Source organism: Ostrea edulis, chromosome 4 (genome assembly GCF_947568905.1).
Source record: "Ostrea edulis chromosome 4, xbOstEdul1.1, whole genome shotgun sequence".
Taxonomy (NCBI): Eukaryota; Metazoa; Mollusca; class Bivalvia; order Ostreida; family Ostreidae; genus Ostrea; species Ostrea edulis.
This window is the reverse complement of record NC_079167.1, coordinates 52,872,340-52,895,793: the sequence shown is the minus strand read 5'-3', so window position 1 is coordinate 52,895,793 and position 23,454 is coordinate 52,872,340. Positions and strand designations below refer to the sequence as shown.

The following is a 23,454-nucleotide window of genomic DNA, read 5'->3' as shown; positions in this document are numbered from 1 at the left end:
CAGTTCGGTGACGCATGCTCAGTCAAGCGGACCGCGATGTGGATTTAATTTTTACCATGATAAGAAAATTTCAGTCAGTGTGATGTTACAAGTAGTGAAATAGTACAACATGGATTCGTTTCACAGATAAAGATTATCTGAGTGAGATAATAACTGAACAATAATCGTGTCCACGAATGTTGACGTCGCCATGTTGTTCAGGTAAGTTACTTTTGTATATATCGCCATCCTTCAAAAACTAGAACAGGTAGAGAAAGAAGAAAATATACCAGTCTTAAATTAGCCTACCTGAATTAAGCCATTGACTGTCGTCGTTACATTTTAGATTCTATATAACCTATTATCTGCTGAATATATCTACATGTATGTGTGGCTTGTCGGGAATATTACTTTTCAACATTAGAGAAAGTTTAAGCTATTGCTTCCCATTTCGTTAACAGTCATTTAAAATATCGAGATTAAGATAAATGTTTCATAAGATGACCACGCATTGTAAAAGTACAATGTTATTTTCAAAGGTACAATATTGAAAACAACTTCATGAATAACATGGTGGGAATGAGTTCTCCCTATGTAAGATGATCTGCTTGTTTAAAGCATTTTTGTAAAACACCAACCATGAATAATCAAAGGTAAAGTTGTCAAAGTAACATGTCAAAATACATATCAAAATTCTGAAGAATAATGCATGCATGAATAAATTAGGTTACCAAAAATAACTGCGCCATGTAGCTATTTGGAATAAAAGCCATACTTTCCTCTCTCTTAATCACTTTGCACTGAATCATTTGACTTTAATTCTGAAATACTTTGAATATCTTTCAATGACACCAATTTGACGTACTTTTCACCCATGTTGACATTCTTTGGTGCTTCTCGCGAGTGATGTTGTACGTACCTACTATATTCGTATATATAACAAACTTTTCTAACACCTAAACTTTTTCTTGTTTATGCCAATTAATATCATCCATTTTATGACTTCCAACTCTTCCAACAAATCCCCTTCACTAAACCCACCATTAAATCCCCTTCACTAAATCCACCTCTAAATCGCCTCCACTAAATCCACCTCTAAATCCCCTTCACTGAGGGGCTGGCAAGGGTTATACCCCACCCAGTCCTTCTCACCTGCCATTCTCCTCTTTTTCTCTCTCAAACGATGTAACCATACATCTGTAGTTTTAACCTGCATAAATCTAGCATTTACAGTAAAGAACACTGTAATTTGTTTGCATTCTTAAAACTATTGAAAGCCAAATAGATAAACTAGATATATCCATTAGCCACAAAACAAACTTCACATTTCCGCTTGACAATCTAAACTTAGTTTCTATTGAACAGCATATCTAACTACTATCTCTTTTACAAGAGTGAAGTACAGGTCTTGTACAAATAACCGGAAGTAGGCCGATATATAAATTGCAGATATATTTGTATACCAATACGGAAAATACATGATAATAATGGGGGAAAGAGGAAACTGACAACATCTAAAAGTCAACAGTTGTAAAACTCCGATTTGGACAATCAAAACACTTACCTAACAAAACCATTATCTTAAATATTACGTCATGTCAGTAAAAAAAAAATCAGGATTATCAATGTTTTATCTGTGTCTATGTAAACAAAATGTCCTGAAAACAAACGTTTAGAGTTATTTTGCAGAAACAGACAGTAAGACGTCGACATGCATCGATTGCAGCTTTGTATGCAGTACTTTATTCTGAGCGTAATCTTCGTGTCTTCATCAACACAAACTTGTAAGAGGACAGTCTTGTAGAAATTCTTCATCATTCTGCTTCTGAAAGAAAGATAAAACACGGATATTTTTGTTTCCATTTTGCACTCTATGTCCATTATTTTGTTTACGAATGAAAATGGAAAAGCAAACATATATATCAAATTTATATGCATTTTCTACACGTAATTGTCAAACGTAAAGTACATGTGTCTGTATATCTACCGAACAATTCACTTTGCAAGTTAATTGTTCCTGTTAATATTAAATGTTCATCTTTTACTTTTTACAGTAATTTCTCCTTCGCAAAAAATCTACGTGGCAGTGAATAAGACACTGGATGTTTCGTGTTCACTGGGAAAATCGAATGCTTCTTTCAGTGATTTATACTTAAAGAAATGCTTGCCACCATCCAATTGCCAACGCTTAGAACCCGTCCTGCAAACGAACAACACAAAGTATTATAAATTAAGTGATTTAAATTCTGTGAAGAGAACAGTCATAAGTTACTTTTGTGCAACCTCTTCTAATTCGACTGAAGCACACATGGGTCACTTGGATGTGGTGGTTGGATGCAAGTAGCTATTTCTCTCTCTCTCTCTCTCTCTCTCTCTCTCTCTCTCTCTCTCTCTCTCTCTCTCTCTCTCTCAGACATTGTAAGTATAACCGAAATCAATTCATGCAGATATGATACATATTTGTCCTAAAGTTCACAACATTAGTCTGATAGTAAACGAGGTTCAAGAGCTCTGATTGATGCAATAACAATCTCAGAAATACACATGTTAAAGAGCTCTGGTTAGTGTAATTATACTATGTTCAAGAGCTCTGATTGATGCAATAACAATCTCAGAAATACACATGTTAAAGAGCTCTGGTTAGTGTAATTATACTATGTTCAAGAGCTCTGATTGATGCATTAACAATCTCAGAAATACACATGTTAAAGAGCTCTGGTTAGTGTAATTATACTATGTTCAAGAGCTCTGATTGATGCAATAACAATCTCAGAAATACACATGTTAAAGAGCTCTGGTTAGTGTAATTATACTATGTTCAAGAGCTCTGATTGATGCATTAACAATCTCAGAAATACACATGTTAAAGAGCTCTGGTTAGTGTAATTATACTATGTTCAAGAGCTCTGATTGATGCAATAACAATCTCAGAAATACACATGTTAAAGAGCTCTGATTAGTGTAATAACAATCTTAGAAATGTGTTACTCCGTTTTGTAGATGAACCTCAGCTTCCAGAAAATATCAGATGCGTGTCCAATAATAGGGCTGAGTTGAATTGTTCATGGGACGTGCCAGAAGTGAACTTGATTAATTCTGTGAAGTCATTTTGGAATGTCACCTACACCGATGGGTAAATATTGATTTCTTCTTCCTGAGTTTAAATTCTATGTAATTGTTAGTTGAAGTCTTGAAATAAGTATGGCATGTTTTGTTGAATATACTGTTATCGAATGTAATATATGCAAGGAATTATATCACGTATATTTATGTCAACAGACGATTACATGTAGAAATGATTGGGTACTTGTATATCTTTGGAATGTTTTATGCTGCTCTTAATTTTTTAATATATGTGAAATTATGAGATGTTTGCTATATGTAACACATGCAATTAGTAAACTATATTACAATACCATGATATATCTTCATTTTCAGATCACATGGGTATATGATTTTGTGAAATGAAAGTACATTTAATTCACTGTTTTGTCAAAGCAATTTCACATTATACACATATGCTTTTATACAGGGATAAACCAGAATGATTTTAGTACACCTTAAAAACTAAGAACGAAAGTTTTTCATAACAATTACGAATTGTTTACCTAAACAAACATTTTTCATGCTGGAAAGGTGTCAGAGTTTCCAGCACCAACGTTTTCTTTGAGCATTTCACCGTTTTCTTTTGAAATTAAAAGAATTCTCGTTTTAGTTTAAACAATATTTATTCGTAAATAATTCGATAATGTCTACAAACAATGTCTTATACATGAAATAGATTGAGAAACAAGCCAAAAGGCTTATATTAATCTCGCTCTAATTCTCGTTTTAGATGGAAATGTTCATTTTACAGCCATCTAATTGATATAAAGTATATTCTATATTTGAAGATCATTCTGGTGTGTCTTTATTTTATATTCATATTGGAATTCCTGCTACATTTATGTTAGATTGTGACCCCTTCTACTTCGTTCACAAATATTGAATAGCAACAACATTTGTACAACCATGTACCTGCATCTATAGTGCGATTTTGACAAAATTCACTTTTTGCTTGCTTGAAATAGAATTTTCCATTCACCAAATCTTAAATGACAGATTATTTAAAGATTTCTGTTATAACATCCACGATGACGGAGCAGTGGTATTTTGATAACATTGTTTCTTTTGTTATTATTTAGCGCTTTAGCATACAGACCGTGCCCCAAAGTGACTATAACGAAGTATGAAGTCCCCAACAGGTTCCAGTCAACAACCACGAGCGGATGCTATATATCCTCAGACGATGCGAATATATTTGATAGATTTATACCTTCTACAAATTACACATTCAATTTAACATTGACGAATAGTATCGGGGTTGTGAGTCGTGCGTACAGCATTACAATTTCTAAAATAGGTAAGAGTTTAAAAAAAGAAAACACATATCTCTTTTATTGTGAATATTCGCCATCATTTAGTATATCAGTTGTCACCTATTATAATTGTAATTTGAAGTCCGATTATTCAGTTTATAAAAAAAGGATTTCCCGAAATACAGTATAAATTTGTTCATAATTTCAAATAGAATGCTTTTAATGATATCTAAACGAAGACCTGTCTGATCTGACATGCACCGGAAGACAAAGTTTTTGTCGAAATACACGCTGTTTCGGAATAAATACCATAAAACAAATGAAAATATGAAATTGAGAGTGAAAGTAAGGGTGGGAATGTCCAGTGTAACGGATTACCCAGGGGTCGGATTAGGCAGTTTTCTCTGTATTTCTCTACAGCGTTTTAATCAACTTTGTTTTCATTTTCCAGTACAACTTTCTGCTCCTCGAATGAGCATAAAACCATCTAAAACTACAATAGATATAACCTTGGACCTACCCTTAGAATATTCGATACACCGAGAATATCATGCTGTAGTCCAGTATGACCTCACTTACCGACCAACCTGGAGCAATGCAGTCGAACAGGTAGGTATTTCTAATTCTTTAGTGTAACTCCTCCAGAGAAACACCGTCAGACATTGCCCATATATCACCCCTCCTGGAATAATAGAGACAGACAGGTAGGTATTTTCATTCCATTATTCCACCCCTCCTATAATTTTACCGCCAGATAGGCATTTACAGTCCTCTTAATGTGAAAATTGACCACACTTTATTAATCTAAACCCTAAAACATAACGATTTATATGTAATATATTAAAAAGTTAAATTATTTTGAAATCACCATAAACGAAAGGAAGTGAAATGGTGAACCTCAAACGCTGCACAATGTGTCGAGAGGAATGTTGTGTGTAATTTTAATTTCTACTTGATATATCTTTGAAAGTGAACATTTCGTTTCAATTTTTTTTCTCATTGTGATGTAGGTACTATTTTCTAGTGGAAATGAAAGTGTTTCTATGACATTGGAAAACTGTGTTCCTTTCACGAACTATACAATACAAATGAAAGCCAAACCAGTGGGTTCTATGTATTGGAGTGACGTTGATACGAAACCCACCACCACCCATCCCGACGGTAAAATCACTACTAGTTTACTTGTATGGTTATGATCTTGTATATTGCATACATGTCTGAAGTCTGTCTGATGTCTGTTTCATAAAATAACTCTTTAAAAGGATTTCTATGGCAAATATCTGTAAAGAGTGTTTGTGAATAAAATGTATTTTTTGTGTGTTTATCAGTTCCGCACTGGCCACCGGAAACGTTGGAGGGACTGTATTTCATCGATACTCACACTCCAGACTCGAAAGAAATAACTCTTTATCACAAGGTAATTCTTAATATTTTTATCATGGTATTATGAATTTAAAGTGAACAAGATGTGCTTGTGAAACACAAATGCCCCCCATAATGGCCAATTCCAAAGATGGCCAATCTCACAAGGACAAATATCTTGGTACCAGTAGAAAGATCTTGTCACAAAAATGCTTCTGTGCAATATGAAAACTCTAATATTTACCATTTAGAAGCTATGACCAATGTCAATTTTTTTAAAAGTAGGTCAAATGCCAAGGTCAAAAGGTTTAATACCCACGGAAAGGTCTTGTCACAAGGAATACTCATGTGAAATATCTAAGTTCTAGCACTCACTGTTCAAAAGTTATAAGCAAGGTTAAAAATTTCAAAAAGTAGGTCAAGGTCACAAGGTAAACAATGTTGGTACCCACGGAACATTACAAGACACCGTGCGTGCTCGTTCTCTATCTCTTCCTTAATCATAGTTTGATCAGTGTTCGATGTTGACCATGTTATATACTCATATAGACAGTTTCTTTTATTGATTGAATATCTTTGTATTATAGATTTACAAGAAATTTTATCGTTTACAAAAGTTTGCATTTTTTTCTGATGCTAAGCATTTTAGAAAATATTTTGATTAATATTACTCTTTTTGATAGTAGTTTGATCTGTTTTCCTGTCCGAGTAATTTTCCTTCTTTCTAAAATGTCATGTGTTATAAAAGGAGTTTCGTAGAAAACAAGTGGATGTGAAAATGAAAATTAAAAAAAAAAACAGTTATGAAAGGTGAATTGCTACATGTGATTTGTTCTATATATCAAATCAAACTAACGATATTAGAATTTTAAAATTCTAATTTTTACCAAAGACATTTATATGAATGGGGAAAAAATACATGTCACTGTAGGCACTGGGAAGCGTTGACTGTGCTTGGCACAAGATTGAAAGCATCAATCATACATTGGAATTTCAAATATAGAGAAAGTTTAGTAACGTTCAAAGCAGTGAAATATGACACAATTAAATCAACGATCATGCTACCATCTATGTAGATGAGAAGAAATAGAATGAGACTATTGATCACAATGTCATACTCCTTTACATAACGATACAAAGATAACTACATTTCTTTAAACACTTTCTAATTATAAAATCTGAAGATTTAATGTAAATACGACCTAATTTACGTTTAATTGTGGGTAGAAAAAAAGCAACACCGTGTGCTTTCCATAAAATTTACATTTTTAATTTGCAATCTTACAATGCATGTTTAAAATGCATTTGGTGCACATGATATTGAAATATACGTAATACGAGGTTTGTCCAAAAGGTTCATGGACAAGCAAGATTTTTTATCTTTGCAATGATAAAATGATGTAGAGTTTTTAATCAGCATGATAATTTAAATAGATATGCAAATGTCATATTATTTGATTTTCATAACTACAGGGAGAGTATTGGTATATGGAGCACAGAGCAACTGGTATCGGATAAACAACAAAACTTCATTTTTAGAATATCCATTACAACATTTTTATAAATATGTGGACTTCCCGAAAGGTTCTTAATGAGGATGTTCATGCCATAAAATTAACTTTTCCATTGTTTTTGCCGTTACAAATTATAATGATAGAACCATTTCCTCATGAATGCAATGCATTTGTGAACAATGCGCGTATGCATCTTGATAAATATAGTATAGTCTATTTTAACGACTGGGAATTCCCACAGAAATGAAAGTAGAATGTGAATTTAAGATTTAAAAAAAAAATACATGAAGGTATGAACTGCAACGCCTCATGCCAGCGTACTATATACTTGTAGTATCACTAAATGATAGTTACATTCTTTGAGCAATTAATAGAAATTTTATCACCCAATGTGCTGTGAAATTTTATTCTTTAATTTACATATTGAATACGAAATCTTTCAAAAGTATGAATTTACGGACTGACAGATGTTTGGTGACGTCACTACATGGCGGTATTTTTAAAAAATATACTACAGTAGCTGATGTTTACAATATCTCCAGGTATAGGATTCACGGCGGGTGTGAGCGGTCGATAGGTTATGTTTACTTCTGAGCACCTGATCCCACCTCTGGTATATCCAAGGGTCCGTGTTTGCCCAACTCTCTATTATGTACTCCTTATAAGAGTTATGAGATTTATCACTGTTTGTTATCTTCACCATTTTTTTTTAACACTGCACTATACAATATAATCTTTAACTTCAATGTCTTGAATTTTACAGAACTTCTAAATGTCATGATACATGTATGTCAATAAGGCAAAAGAAGCATCCATGTTAAATATAAGTATACAAGTTTAAAGTTTACTAATTTAATAAACAATAACTATACAAGTTTAAAGTTTACTCATTTAATAAACAATAACTATACAAGTTTAAAGTTTACTCATTTAATAAACAATAACTATACAAGTTTAAAGTCTCCTCATTTAATAAACAATAACTATACAAGTTTAAAGTCTACTCATTTAATAAACAATAACTCTACAAGTTTAAAGTTTACTCACTTAATAAACAATAACTATACAAGTTTAAAGTTTACTCATTTAATAAACAATAACTATACAAGTTTAAAGTTTACTCACTTAATAAACAATAACTATACAAGTTTAAAGTTTACTCATTTAATAAACAATAACTATACAAGTTTAAAGTTTACTCACTTAATAAACAATAACTATACAAGTTTAAAGTTTACTCATTTAATAAACAATAACTATACAAGTTTAAAGTTTACTCATTTAATAAACAATAACTATACAAGTTTAAAGTCTCTCATTTAATAAACAATAACTATACAAGTTTAAAGTTTACTCATTTAATAAACAATAACTATACAAGTTTAAAGTTTACTCATTTAATAAACAATAACTATACAAGTTTAAAGTCTACTCATTTAATAAACAATAACTATACAAGTTTAAAGTCTACTCATTTAATAAACAATAACTCTACAAGTTTAAAGTTTACTCACTTAATAAACAATAACTATACAAGTTTAAAGTTTACTCATTTAATAAACAATAACTATACAAGTTTAAAGTTTACTCACTTAATAAACAATACCTATACAAGTTTAAAGTTTACTCATTTAATAAACAATAACTATACAAGTTTAAAGTCTACTCATTTAATAAACAATAACTATACAAGTTTAAAGTCTACTCATTTAATAAACAATAACTATACAAGTTTAAAGTCTACTCACTTAATAAACAATAACTATACAAGTTTAAAGTTTACTCATTTAATAAACAATAACTATACAAGTTTAAAGTTTACTCACTTAATAAACAATAACTATACAAGTTTAAAGTTTACTCATTTAATAAACAATAACTATACAAGTTTAAAGTTTACTCACTTAATAAACAATAACTATACAAGTTTAAAGTTTACTCATTTAATAAACAATAACTATACAAGTTTAAAGTTTACTCATTTAATAAACAATAACTATACAAGTTTAAAGTTTCTCATTTAATAAACAATAACTATACAAGTTTAAAGTTTACTCATTTAATAAACAATAACTATACAAGTTTAAAGTTTACTCATTTAATAAACAGTAACTATACAAGTTTAAAGTCTCCTCATTTAATAAACAATAACTATACAAGTTTAAAGTCTACTCATTTAATAAACAATAACTCTACAAGTTTAAAGTTTACTCACTTAATAAACAATAACTATACAAGTTTAAAGTTTACTCATTTAATAAACAATAACTATACAAGTTTAAAGTTTACTCACTTAATAAACAATAACTATACAAGTTTAAAGTTTACTCATTTAATAAACAATAACTATACAAGTTTAAAGTCTACTCATTTAATAAACAATAACTATACAAGTTTAAAGTCTACTCATTTAATAAACAATAACTCTACAAGTTTAAAGTTTACTCACTTAATAAACAATAACTATACAAGTTTAAAGTTTACTCACTTAATAAACAATAATTATACAAGTTTAAAGTTTACTCATTTAATAAACAATAACTCTACAAGTTTAAAGTTTACTCATTTAATACACAATAACTATACAAGTTTAAAGTTTCCTCAGTTAATAGACACAGACTATACAAGTTTAAATTCTCCTCAGTTAATAGACACAAACTATACAAGTTTAAATTCTCCTCAGTTAATAGACACAAGCTATACAAGTTTAAATTCTTGATAATAATTCAATATTCGAACCTGTATCCATGTACAATTAGGATAACCTCATACTATTTAAATATTGAAACGTTTCAACCATTTGAATTCAATTCAATGATAATTGAAATGTTAGAGAATTATAATCAATGCGTACATACATACATTGAAGACGGTGGAATCGGAAATGTATTGATATTTTTTGGATACTGAAGTAGATGGCATACAGTGCATGTGTTATTTCATTTTTCATGCTTGCAGCCATTACAGGAAAGATACTGGAACTCGGAAAACTGCAGTGTAAATGTGGTACTTTCAAACGACGCTAACCGCACAATATGGGTGGGAAATTTTACACCATCAGAAGCCTCATTGAAAATGCCGTTTGACAGATCTGATTCCAGTTACACTGCAGCTCTAAGATATATCAACAAGGAAGGGTCATCCGAAAATGATTCATTAATTTCAATTACGAATGAAGGTATGAAACCAATTTACTTCTTAGATCGTACATAATTTGCCTTTCCTTATAAAAATTAAATAATATTACAATTCAAAATATAGATAATGGAATATTTGTAACGGTGGAGGAAATTGAAACAAAGGGATACTGGATCACGTGGGAGATGGATGACGTCACTGATGTTTTAGCCGCAACAATAATGTGGTGCACTCATCGAAGTCGCACAACTTGCGAGGTAAAATAAAGTTCGTGAATAAAAAGTTAACATGAGCATGATTTTATATCTATATTATTGTACAGAAAGGTCTTTATAATTTGCCAGAAAGACGAGTCGTGTATAAATGAGTATTGGTTTTTTTTATTGTCTTTTCTATGCAACTCAATATTAATGCGCGTAAAGAAAGGATATCCATTCTAAAAAAATTTTTTATAGAACCATTAAAATCTGCTTTGAACTTTATATATTCACAACTTCCAGTCGAACAAAGACAATGAAATATATATATATGGCGTACATAACCCTATTCATCAGGATTCCATTTTTAGGTCAAATGAGTCACTCAAATGACCCATTGCGATTGGTAGTTGTTCGTCGTTGTCCGTCATGCGTTAATATTTCAGCATTTGAAAGTGTATGACCGTTTTTCATCCAATTTGGTATGGAATATATCTTAGGTAAGGGTACTTGTGGATTTCATGAAAGCTACACCATTGGGACATAAAAGCTACATGTATAGGGCAAAAAATACGTATTACAAATGATGCAATCATTAAAATCTTTGCTCAGGGACATTTAGCAGATAAACTGCCTTTAGTTACAACGAACAAGGATGCTTCTACCAAAATTGTTAAATTCATGGCCCAGGGTCAAAGGTGGTGGTGCTAGGATGGGACTTTGTACTTCATATAGGGAAAATGTAATGACTGTATAAAAATATTTTTCTTGAAAAAAAAGCTAAATACATAGCAATGAAGAACAAATGAGCAAAATTGTGAAATTCATGATCTCTGAGCCAGGGACTCAGACTCTAAGGTGAGGCTCAAATGAGTATAAAGTGATATTGTGGTTAATGTTTAAACATGTACATTTCCACTGTTTTTGATATCTTTACAAATTGTAATGATAGCCATTTCCTCATTTCACAATGCTCATGTGAATCTTGATAAATACAGTACGTCCATTTCAATGACTGGGAATTCCGACAGAAATGAAAGTAGAATGTAAATATGAAAAATTTATTTAATTTCTTAAATATCTTCTTCCTAAACTTCTGCGCATTGTTAAGTTATACTGTATGCACGATTATAAAAAGCATGTAGCTTCTACCAAATTTTGAATTTCCCAACCCTTGGAGTAGGGGTTCAGGTTTTAGTGTGGGACCCAAGTGGGAATTTAGTGCAACTGTGCAAGTACATTTTTATACCCCCCGCAAACGAAGTTTGGGGGGGGGGGTATACTGGAATCACTTTGTCCGTCTGTCCGTCCGTAGACGCAATTTGTCCGAAGTTTATTTCTAATACCGCTGGACATATTTCATTCAAACTTTATGCACATCTTCTATATATTATGTAGTTGTGCATCTCCTATTTTCATTGAAATATTTTAACAGTTATAGAAGTTACGCACATTTTCTTTTCATTTTGGGGGTTGCGCACTTTGTCCAGAGTTTAATTCTAATACCGTTGAACAGATTTGATTCAAACTTTATTCTCATCTTATATATATAATGTAGTTGTGCATCTTCTATTTTCATTGAAATATTTTAACAGTTATGGAAGTTACGGACATTTTCTGATTCACATTGATTGCCCTGTAGATAATGTGAAAATATCCAATGTGCTTGCATTAAATATTTCCCATCATCTTATATGCCCCGCGGGGGGTATTAGTCCCATTAGGACAGTTCTAGTTTCTTTTAAAATTGCCTTCTCGACTTCTTTTTGTTGTGAATAGATACCGTATAGCGGTTTTTCCGCGGTTCTAAAATTTTATGATGTGCTGGCTCATATGTATGCTAATGATTCTAGCGGAATCAATTTTGGCGGACAAGGAAGAGTGACCGTTTTTGCAAATACTGAAGTCACAATTAGGTACATATTTGGCGTGTGAAATTTTGACGGAAAGTTGTTTAACCGCAAAATAAGCCAAATGTATCACCCCGCGAAAAAACCCCGCTATATGGTACCTTATGCATGGTTAGGAAGTGCATTTAACCCTCTAACAAAATTGTGAATTCCCCTACCCGTGTATAAGGGGTTCAGTCTCTAGAAATAAAGGAGTGCTGAAACATTTTATCCTCTTTGCTTCGGTACATTGTGGCGAAATAATATATGTCTGGTTATGGACTCCTACCAAAATGATGGCATTCATGACTCCATACTAGTTACTGGGGCTTCATGGGGCTCATATGGTGAAAATACATGATTAAAGAAAATCCTTTAACTCTTAAACATTGAAAAAATGGAATCTGAACAGCCAAGTACAATTTGATTGATCTGTTCTATGAAAAGTTGATCATGTCACACAGGTGACCGTTAACACGGGCCTCTTGTTACAGGACGACATTGAATGGCGAACTTTCCAGACCCCCGGTAGTGGTGTACGTCTTACAGACATACAGCACAACAGTAACATGATATTTGGAGTGTCTGTTCAGTACAGGAATAAGACGTCTTCGGGACTTACATTTGCTTCGTGTTATTATCAACTGCTGCAGTCTCACCATGGTATGAAGATTTTCATCCTAAGTCAGTAAAGTATATAAGATGTCTTTTTTAAGTCACTCATCATCAGCATTTGGTAATTTATCTACTTGTTTTGCACACAGAGCGTCGCCATATTGAATTACCTAATTATGTATGTGTGTCAAAGGTCATAAGGGAATAGTCAATATATGTAGATGTAATATTGCATTATTTTAGGACTTTTATTGTTGTTATTTTTTGGTAGTTTGTTGTTTTTCTTATATCATGACACGATTTGTTTACAACATAAACACAAAACTTTAGCAGAATTTTTTTTACACATTGGAAAGTTCTTGCTTTGAGAAATTATATCTCATGTCATGTTATTTGCCATCAGTTGCTTTTTCACATTATGAAGATCCTGCTTCATAAAACAAAACTATTTACAGTCTAATTGTGAATTCTGAATCGAACAACAATGTTGAAATTCGGTGATACCCATAAATTAAAGCAGCATTGAATAAGTAAATTATGACATTATATTATCTTTTTTGAAAGGTGAAATGAAGAAATTAACTAAATACATGCATTGATAACTAGATTTAAATAGATGAAACGTTACGATAACGAACAATGATCAATGTCATAATTCCTTTAAGGAATACAAAATAGAGAGTTGGGCAAACACGGACCCCTGGACAAACCAGAGGTGGGATCATGTGCCTAGGAGAAGTAAGCATCCCCTGTCGACCGGTCACACCCACCGTGAGCCTTATGTCTTAATCTGGTAAACGGAGCTATCCATAGTCAAAATCCGTGTGCCAAGAACGGCATAACAATCGATATGAAACACGTCAGACAGCATTTGACCCAAAGGTTGCATTGGCAAACTAGATCATTATAATGATCACAGGATTTGCCACATGTTGACTTTATTCTAGACTGTTGAAATCCCTGTAAGATCAACATGTTTGTCAGTAGCTGCCTCGATTTAAAAACTGATCATATGCAGAACAAGCTCTTTTCGAGAAGCTGAAATCATCTGTTTTGTCAGAAAATTGAGATGTTAGTTTGCCGTTAATATTTATTCTCAATAAAATATCTAGGTACGAAGCAGATGTGGAGGACTCTGTGATATCTTTTATTTCGTGTTCACTGGGATATATCGAATCGACATATGAATGAAAATAATTATTGATAATAGATAAAAACGTCGTCGATGTATCTAAATGTTCAGCTGAAGGCCACAGCAAGATATTATTTTCTTTTCATGTAGAAGCTTTTGCATAAACTCTGCTTCATAAGAATACAAAAAACAGGCCAGCTAACAAATTAACACAATTCGTGCCCATGGGAATTCCAACATACTGTTGCAAGACCTGATTACCAAAGACTACGAAGATGTTATCATTGAGGAACTCCGGCATATTTTTTATTCCAACTTCAGAGTACTTGTGCGTGTTTAAAGTGGTGTTTAACAAAGTCATTTTTTTTTGGATGCTGATCACTAGATACGAATATTTTCTTTTCTGCATTTTTGTTGATGGAGCAACTGTCTATGATGTAAAAAGTCTAGTTTTTAATTTATTGTGAGGAATGGTAGCAATAATAGAATAACAAAAAAAGTTATTTTAAGCAAGAGGAGGAAGATACAGTTTAAAATTCACACGATCAAATGTTTTATGGATGAGTCAGCTTTATCATGATACTCACGAAGTGTGATTTTCGAGTTTTAATGCAATAAAAACTGTTTGATGTTGATTCCGATGAAATGATATTGTTTTCATATCAGTAGTAATACAACTCATTTTTGTCCTATAATGACATCAAATATAATTACTCAAACATTGTAACATATATTCTAATTTTTTCCTTCAGATTTCAAATTAGCTTTTGATTTGAGGCAGAGTGATAACCAGCCATTGGTGATTGACCTTATCTCAACATTCTGTCAATACGAGAGTAGACCAGTGACATACCAAGTCTTATACCATAAGCATACAGGCAGAAAACTGAAGTGTCCTAATGGTAAGAGTCTAAATACTGAGTCCTAATGGTAAGAGTCTAAATACTGAGTCCTAATGGTAAGAGTCTAAATACCGAGTCCTAATGGTAAGAGTCTAAATACTGAGTCCTAATGGTAAGAGTCTAAATACTGAGTCCTAATGGTAAGAGTCTAAATACTGAGTCCTAATAGTAAGAGTCTAAATACTGAGTCCTAATGGTAAGAGTCTAAATACTGAGTCCTAATGGTAAGAGTAAAAATATTGGGCCCTAATGGTAAGAGTCAAACTACTGAATCCTAATGGTAAGTGTCAAACTACTGAAAACTAATGGTAAGAGTCAAAATACTGAGTCCTAATGGTAACAGTAAAAATACTGAGTCCTAATGGTAACAGTAAAAATACTGAGTCCTAATGGTAACAGTAAAAATACTGAGTCCTAATGGTAACAGTCAAAATACTGAGTCCTAATGGTAATAGTCAAAATACTGAATCCTAATGGTAAGAGTTAAAGTACTGGGTCCTAATGGTAAGCTCAAGCTGAGTCAAAACGCTCAGTCATGATAGCATCTATCAAATGGTAAGAATAAAAACACCCGGTTTTAATGGTAAAAATAAAAACACCTGAACCTAATGGTAAAGATAAAAACACCCGGTTGTAATGGTTAAAATATAAACACCTGAACCTAATGGTTAAAATAGAAACATCTGAACCTAATGGTAAAAATTAAAACACCTGAACCTAATGGTCCTCCTAGGCACCTGATCCCACCTCTGGTATAACCAGGAGTCCGTGTTTGCCCAACTCTCTATTCTATATTGCTTATAGGAGTTATGAGATTGATCACTGTTCGTTATCTTCACCTTTCATTTAACCACTGAGCATGTATCTCTGCTGGTGGACAGTCTGTCCCCGAGGATACTTGTCGCTCGATATATGTTCTTTCATGAATATTAACAATAACGATATTCCTGCTAGGCACCTGGTCCCACCTCTGGTTTATCCAGGGGTCCATGTTTGTCCAACTCTCTATTTTGTATTGCCTATAGGAGTTATGAGATTGATCACTGTTCTTTATCTTCACCTGAACCTAATGGTAAGAATAAAAGCACCAGGTTCTAAGGGTAAAAATAAAAACACCTTAACCTAATGGTAAAAATAAAAACACCCGGACCTAATGGTTAAATGGAAACACCCCGTCCTAATGGTAAAAATAAAACATCCTATATTAATGGCAAGAAACAAAACGCCTGTTATGGTAAAAATAGAAACATCCAGACCTAATGGTAAGAAAATCACATTACCTAGTACTGGTGGTAATGATAAAACACCTTGTCCTAATATAGAGAATTAAAACACCTAGTTGTCCTAATATAGGGAATTAAATCACCTAGTTGTCCTAATATAGAGAATTAAAACACCTAGTTGTCCTAATGTAGAGAATCAAAACACCTTGTTGTCCTAATGTAGAGAATTAAAACACCTTGTCCTAATATAGAGAATTAAAACACCTTGTCCTAATATAGAGAATTAAAACACCTTGTCCTAATATAGAGAATTAAATCACCTTGTCCTAATATAGAGAATTAAATCACCTAGTTGTCCTAATGTAGAGAATTAAAACACCTAGTTGTCCTAATATAGAGAATTAAAACACCTTGTCCTAATATAGAGAATTAAAACACCTTGTCCTAATATAGAGAATTAAAACACCTTGTCCTAATATAGAGAATTAAAACACCTAGTTGTCCTAATGTAGAGAATCAAAACACCTTGTTGTCCTAATGTAGAGAATTAAAACACCTTGTCCTAATATAGAGAATTAAAACACCTTGTCCTAATATAGAGAATTAAAACACCTAGTTGTCCTAATATAGAGAATTAAAACACCTTGTCCTAATATAGAGAATTAAAACACCTTGTCCTAATATAGAGAATTAAATCACCTTGTCCTAATATAGAGAATTAAAACACCTAGTTGTCCTAATATAGAGAATTAAAACACCTTGTCCTAATATAGAGAATTAAAACACCTTGTCCTAATATAGAGAATTAAAACACCTTGTCCTAATATAGAGAATTAAATCACCTAGTTGTCCTAATGTAGAGAATTAAAACACCTAGTTGTCCTAATGTAGAGAATTAAATCACCTAGTTGTTCTAATGTAGAGAATTAAAACACCTAGTTGTTCTAATATAGAGAATTAAATCACCTAGTTGTCCTAATGTAGAGAATTAAATCACCTAGTTGTCCTAATGTAGAGAATCAAAACACCTTGTCCTAATATAGAGAATTAAATCACCTAGTTGTTCTAACGTAGAGAATTAAATCACCTAGTTGTTCTAATGTAGAGAATTAAAACACCTAGTTGTTCTAATGTAGAGAATTAAATCACCTAGTTGTCCTAATGTAGAGAATTAAAACACCTTGTCCTAATGGTAAGAATTAAAACACCTTGTCCTAATGGTAAGAATCAAAACACCTTGTCCTAAAGGTAAGAATCAAAACATCCTGTCCTACTGGTAAGAATCAAAACATCCTGTCCTAATGGTAAGAATCAAAACATCCTGTCCTAATGGTAAGAATCAAAACATATCCTGAAATTGAAAACACTCGGTTTAAATGGAAAGAATTACAAATCCCAGTCGTAAAGGTACAAGTCACAATATCCAGTCTTAACGGTAAGAATCACAACGCCCATTCTTAATGGTAAGAATTACCACTATTAATACAAATGACATTAATCACAACATCCCGTTCTAATGATATGAATAACAACATCACAAAACACAATCTTAATGGATAAGAATCGCAACTTAACACAAAAAACTAATGAACAAACAGTCCTAATAGTAGAATCAAAACATCAGACCCAATGGTAAGTATCATAACATACTGTCCTTTGTGAAACATGGTAGTTGTGATTCTTGTTTACGCTTTGCAAACGCCATAAATGATTCAAGAGAATTTTAGTATTATCTATCTCTATGAATAATGATAAATTCGTTTAGGATGTGCCCCTGCGCATGTATTTATATACAGTTTACCCCTAGAAAGATCAAACAGATTGCGCAAAGCATCTTTATATTTCCAGATTTCTCATCAAACATAACAGAGAAAGCCAGACACGATCTCCGAGAAATACCAATGACATATCTGGATCCTACATCTCGTTATGATTTTTGCATAGGGGTGCGATTAGCGAACAATCGAACGGTGTATAGCGACGTCCAGTCGTTAGAATACCAAGGTAAGAGATTTTCAGAAAATTTTCTAAATGGATCTATTTTTGCATCGCTTAATCTCTGAAAAGCCGTTTCAATGAATTCAGTGTTTCATACTCTCCTCATTTGATTTCTTCTGTCTTGTGTTACGTGTAATGGAACTTGCACACGCTGTGTGATAATTTTCATAACTTAACATGTACACAATACATATGCTAAATGACTGTGTGGCATAGTTTCCATCATATTGTTTTGATGCGCATGTGCGCTGCCCACAAAGTGCGAATCGAAATAAGAGGTACTGTGAACAATGCTCACTAAGAATACCCCCCGCTTACCCCAATCTCCCAAAGGGTGTTGGTAATAGGTATAAACTACCTATTTTCTGAGTGTAAAAAAATGGCATGACAAACCGAACCATATTGCTACTTCGATGTCCAGTGCGCGTGACCTTTGACCTTTTGACCCCAAAATCGATAGGAAACATCTTCATCCCATGGATAGTCCATATGTATGATATGGTGACTGTAGGTGGAAAGGATAACGCTTTAGAGCCCGGAAACCATATTGCTACTTCGATGTCCAGTGCGCTTGACCTTTGACCTTTTGACCCCAAAATCGATAGGGAACATCTTCATCTCATGGGTAGTCCATATATATGATATGGTGACGGTAGGTGGAAAGGATAATGCTTTAGAGCCCGGAAACCATTGCGTCTACAGACGGACGGACGGACAGACAGACGGACAACCCGATTCCAGTATACCACCCACCCACCCCCGCCCACAACTTGTTGCGGGGGGTATAAAAATCGTTGATTACTATTAATGCTTCGTTTAACTGAAAACATGAATGTTAAAGGGGTATGACTTTTAAAGTAATGGTAGTGAATTATTTGCTCATAATGTAAATGTTGTGTCTGAGTACTATATGACCTATGTTTTATTGAGGTTTTAAAGGCTCTTGGTGGGAACTGCATTTCAAATATGAAATTAACCGAAGGATAGGTTTAAATCTTATATAATACTAAGTATCTAAATTGATGATTTTAAGCACTTACTGTGTCCCAAGTTTTAAACTTTTTAAACTTTTAAAGTTTTAAACCATTAAATCAAACATAACATATCTACATCAGTCATTACTTTGTCGATTCTAATACTATATCATTTGACTTTCATTGTAAACCTCAATTTTTCAATATTTTTGTCGACAGATATTCAGAAGGATGACGGCGAAGAAGTTACAACGGCCCTAATAGTCGTAGCAGTATTCGTGTTTGTATTCCTAACGTGAGTCCATTGATTCTGCTTGCACTTAAAAACTTTATTTTGTAGAATGGCGGCATAAAATAAGGGAGTCGGGGCACCACTCTTTCGTCCTGTATCACATCCCTAATAATACAGCATTATGAAATTTGTTCAATTTACTAATCTGCGTTTTACAGACACTGAACATTCTTACATATATCTAATTAGAAATTTCTTTGCAGATTGTTCCTAGTGTGTTACTGTAAACGAAAGTGTACCTTCGAGGATCCGGATATAAATATACCCAATATCGAATCATATGTGGTATGATTTAACAATAATTTTTGAAAGTTTTTATTACGTAAAGTTTTAAAGAATTTTATTTTTAAAAAAATTTAAAGAATTGATCAATCTTAACACGTGGATTTTGTACACAGCCATTATCTTCAAACGATACAGTGAGTAAAACAGATGTACCAGTAAATATATCTTTACCATTTCTCTTCTTTCACAAGTGTACACTTTTAGCATGTTAAATTGTCAATCAAAACCTCTGCTAACTCTAATTTTCACTCTAACTTTCAAATTTCATTAATATAAATATATTAGCATGTGATTAGTACTAGATCCCTTGAAAATAATTTCTTTGCTTATAGATTATTTACGATTTTCCTTTTTATTAACAGAACTAAACGTGTATTTTTGCAAGCACAATGATTATTATTCCGTCTAATTGATCGCTTTCTTAGTATATGCATAGATAGATAGACGTGGCTCGTTTGAACAATTCAACACATCGCATGAAAAATTATTTGAAAGTGATAAAGCATCCAGCTGATGATGATATTTATTAAACATGATAATGTGATATTTTGTTGAGTTAGATTATATATCTCTACAGAATCCTGGATATAACAACGAATTATCCGAGGAAGGAAAATATATACAAGTAAGTGGTCAATTGGAGCAAGTTATTATCAATGAATATATGTAATCCACGTGGAGAGAGAGAGATAGAGAGAGAGAGAGAGATTGCCCATGACAGAGAGGAGGACATTGTTGGCTATGTCACATTGACAAATCACTATTTTACATGCTGTTCAAGGGTTACAGCCATTCTCACCAACACCTTTATCATTCTGAATCTCGATCTGATCAACAGTGTAGTACAATCTTTTGTTTTGTAAATGGTGCTGCACGGAAACCCAAAATTCCTGTTAAATCTACAAAGGGTGGTAATGAGAGAAGCGAACTGGGATTTTAGAATAGCGCAGATGAATCTCCGTTGGGATGGAACACGCAACATCTTCTAAGTTTGCACTTGTAACATCCCTTATTATATTATTTGTTAACACGTGTCTGTCTTTCTCTTAATTCTATATTCTTTATAGGATTTATGAGATTGATCCCTGTCTATTAACTTGTTCATTTATCAAATATTAAATTTCTAGGATATGGCTGATAGCGGTACCCAAAGCCTTCCGGAATCCGTCTCCTCCGAGGAGCAGGGCGCCGAAGCCGATAGGGACAGTGTAAGCAGCAGCGGCATAGGGTCCACAAAGTGCGAATCCGATGTTTTCTCAACACCAACAACACCGATCGACTCGGACAAACAAACATTAATATTCAAGACTATTTTGGAAAACCGCATGCAAGCATGTAATGTTTTCGAAATGCCAGGAAATAAAAATCAGACCGCAGCAACCAGCAGCTCGGAAGGTCAGGTTCTTTCCAGCGGCGGCTCAAATCCCATTGACAGCTACATTAAAGGAGATTTGGAAGAGGATGGATTGAACACACTGCAAGATATGATGGATGACTCGGGGGATTTCTCCGGAGGTTATCGGGATGTTATGTGTTCCAATTATACCTCGACTTGTGCTTCAGATAGTGAAAACATAGATACGTGTCCTCCCACGCCAGAACTGAAGAGGGACATCTCAGAAAATACTTTATGTGATTTAGACACAATGGCTGACAGTTCTCAAACTTTTACCACAGGAGATAGCAGTTCTCAAAGTACTGTTCCCTATGCTAGAGATATTCAAATTGATTCAAGTGGAGAAAATGTGACGTTTGACACAACAGAATTTGAAGCTTAATGAGCTTCATTGATTTGTGAAAATTTGAAGAAAACACAATGTTGCAAACAAATTAACTCAAATTTCCATGCAACATTCATTTCACCATATTTTGCTAAGACACTTAAAGTAATGACTTCAGAGTGACACAGTGCTCGAAACTCCTTACAAATTCAGGTACCCCTTCACCAATGTAGAAACTCCTTACAAATTCAGGTACCCCTTCACCATTGTACTCAGGGATCGTTTTCATGTTTAAAATAGTGTGATCTAATCCACTCAAGTTGGGTGTATTGCAGGCAATGTACAAAGAAACACATTTTATAAATTTGATCTTCAGCAAAAACAATACTTCTGTGATAGAAATTGGTTTACAAAATACCAAAATGTATGTAATGAATGATATATGACATATCTCTCAAATTTATTCTTGAATGGATTTATCAAACATAATATCAGACTTGCAGAAAAAGATGTTTAATTTATGGACATACAGAAATTTCCCGTATGAACACGTCCTTGCATCTTATAAGTATCTTTATTTGACGTGAAGCATAATATCAGACAAGTGAATTGCAGAAAGAGGTATATAATTCTTGGACGTACAGATTTTCCGTCTCCACACGTGGTCACATTTTCTAAGTTTCTTGATTTGACGCCAAGCATAATATCAGACAAGTGAATAGCAGAGAGAGATGTGTAAGCCGTGGAAATACGTATATTTACCGTCTGTACACGTGATTGCATCTTCTCAGTATCTTTATTTCATGCTAAGCTTCCTACATGTATAAAGATAGTTTTGGATAAGTAGAAATAAGTTAACTTCAAGATAAACTGTTCTTATCCGTTTTGTCAGATGTGAAAATAATATGCTGTTTCCATCCTTTTCTTGTGTAATGTAAACATAATTTCCGCCCTTCTTCTTGTCTGATGTGAACATAATATGCTGTTTCCGCCCCTCTTCTTGTCTGATGTGAACGTAATACGCTGTTTCCGCCCCTCTTCTTGTCTGATGTGAACGTAATTTGCTGTTTCCGTCACTCTTCTTGTCTGATGTGAACATAATATGCTGTTTCCGCCCCTCTTCTTGTCTGATGTGAACGTGATATGGTGTTTCCGCCCCTCTTCTTGTCTGATGTGAACATAATATGCTGTTTCCGCCCCTTTTCTTGTCTAACATGAACGTGATATGGTGTTTCCGCCCCTCTTCTTGTCTGATGTGAACGTAATATATGCTGCTTCCGCCCCTCTTCTTGTCTGATGTGAACGTAATATATGCTGTTTCTGCCCCTCTTCTTGTCTGATGTGAACGTAATATATGCTGTTTCTGCCCCTCTTCTTGTCTGATGTGAACATAATATACTGTTATCACCGTCTCATTACATGTAACATATATCTATGAAACTAAATAAGAGAAACAAAACCTGAAAAATTACAAGTAAAAACAGTATCAACATATGATGTGTATTTTGTGATGTTCAACAAGAATATATTTGCTTTAAGGTTTGTAATCTCAATCGTTGTAAAGGTCTTTGAACAAAGAAACACTGATGGGGGTTGGGATGAGTCTTAGACACATATCTACAGACACTTTGTAAAAAGATTTTTTTCTTACGATGTTCAAAATACAAAATGATGTACACGTCTTCGGTATATCGGAGAGCATGGAACTTTTTGTGGAATTTAGTTAATATACACTTTATTCAAACCTGTTATTTTATCATATGACAATCGCTGTGGATTATACTTCATGTTTCATGTACATTATCTGATGTATGTGTATGAAATATTGCAAGGATTATTATATACTTACAATTAATAAATGAATGACAAGATTAA

The 23,454-nt window shown here is 33.3% G+C and overlaps 1 protein-coding gene across 2 annotated transcripts; it reads left to right on the top strand.

Moving 5' to 3' along the window:
• On the top strand, positions 1-23,454 carry LOC125669764 (uncharacterized). Of its 2 annotated transcripts, XM_048904508.2 has the most exons (18): positions 38-201; positions 1,669-1,763; positions 2,034-2,315; positions 2,980-3,112; positions 4,164-4,381; positions 4,789-4,946; positions 5,348-5,498; positions 5,666-5,754; positions 10,172-10,391; positions 10,475-10,608; positions 12,932-13,100; positions 14,937-15,086; positions 18,158-18,313; positions 19,501-19,576; positions 19,777-19,858; positions 19,972-19,992; positions 20,436-20,483; positions 20,986-23,454. In XM_048904508.2, the coding sequence occupies exons 2-18, from the start codon at positions 1,691-1,693 to the stop codon at positions 21,634-21,636; spliced, it is 2,811 nt and encodes a 936-aa protein (XP_048760465.2). In that variant the 5' UTR covers positions 38-201; positions 1,669-1,690; the 3' UTR covers positions 21,637-23,454. The 2 variants fall into 2 exon arrangements, with proteins under 2 accessions (XP_048760466.2, XP_048760465.2); XM_048904509.2 differs by lacking the exon at positions 19,972-19,992 and having other exon boundaries at positions 1-201.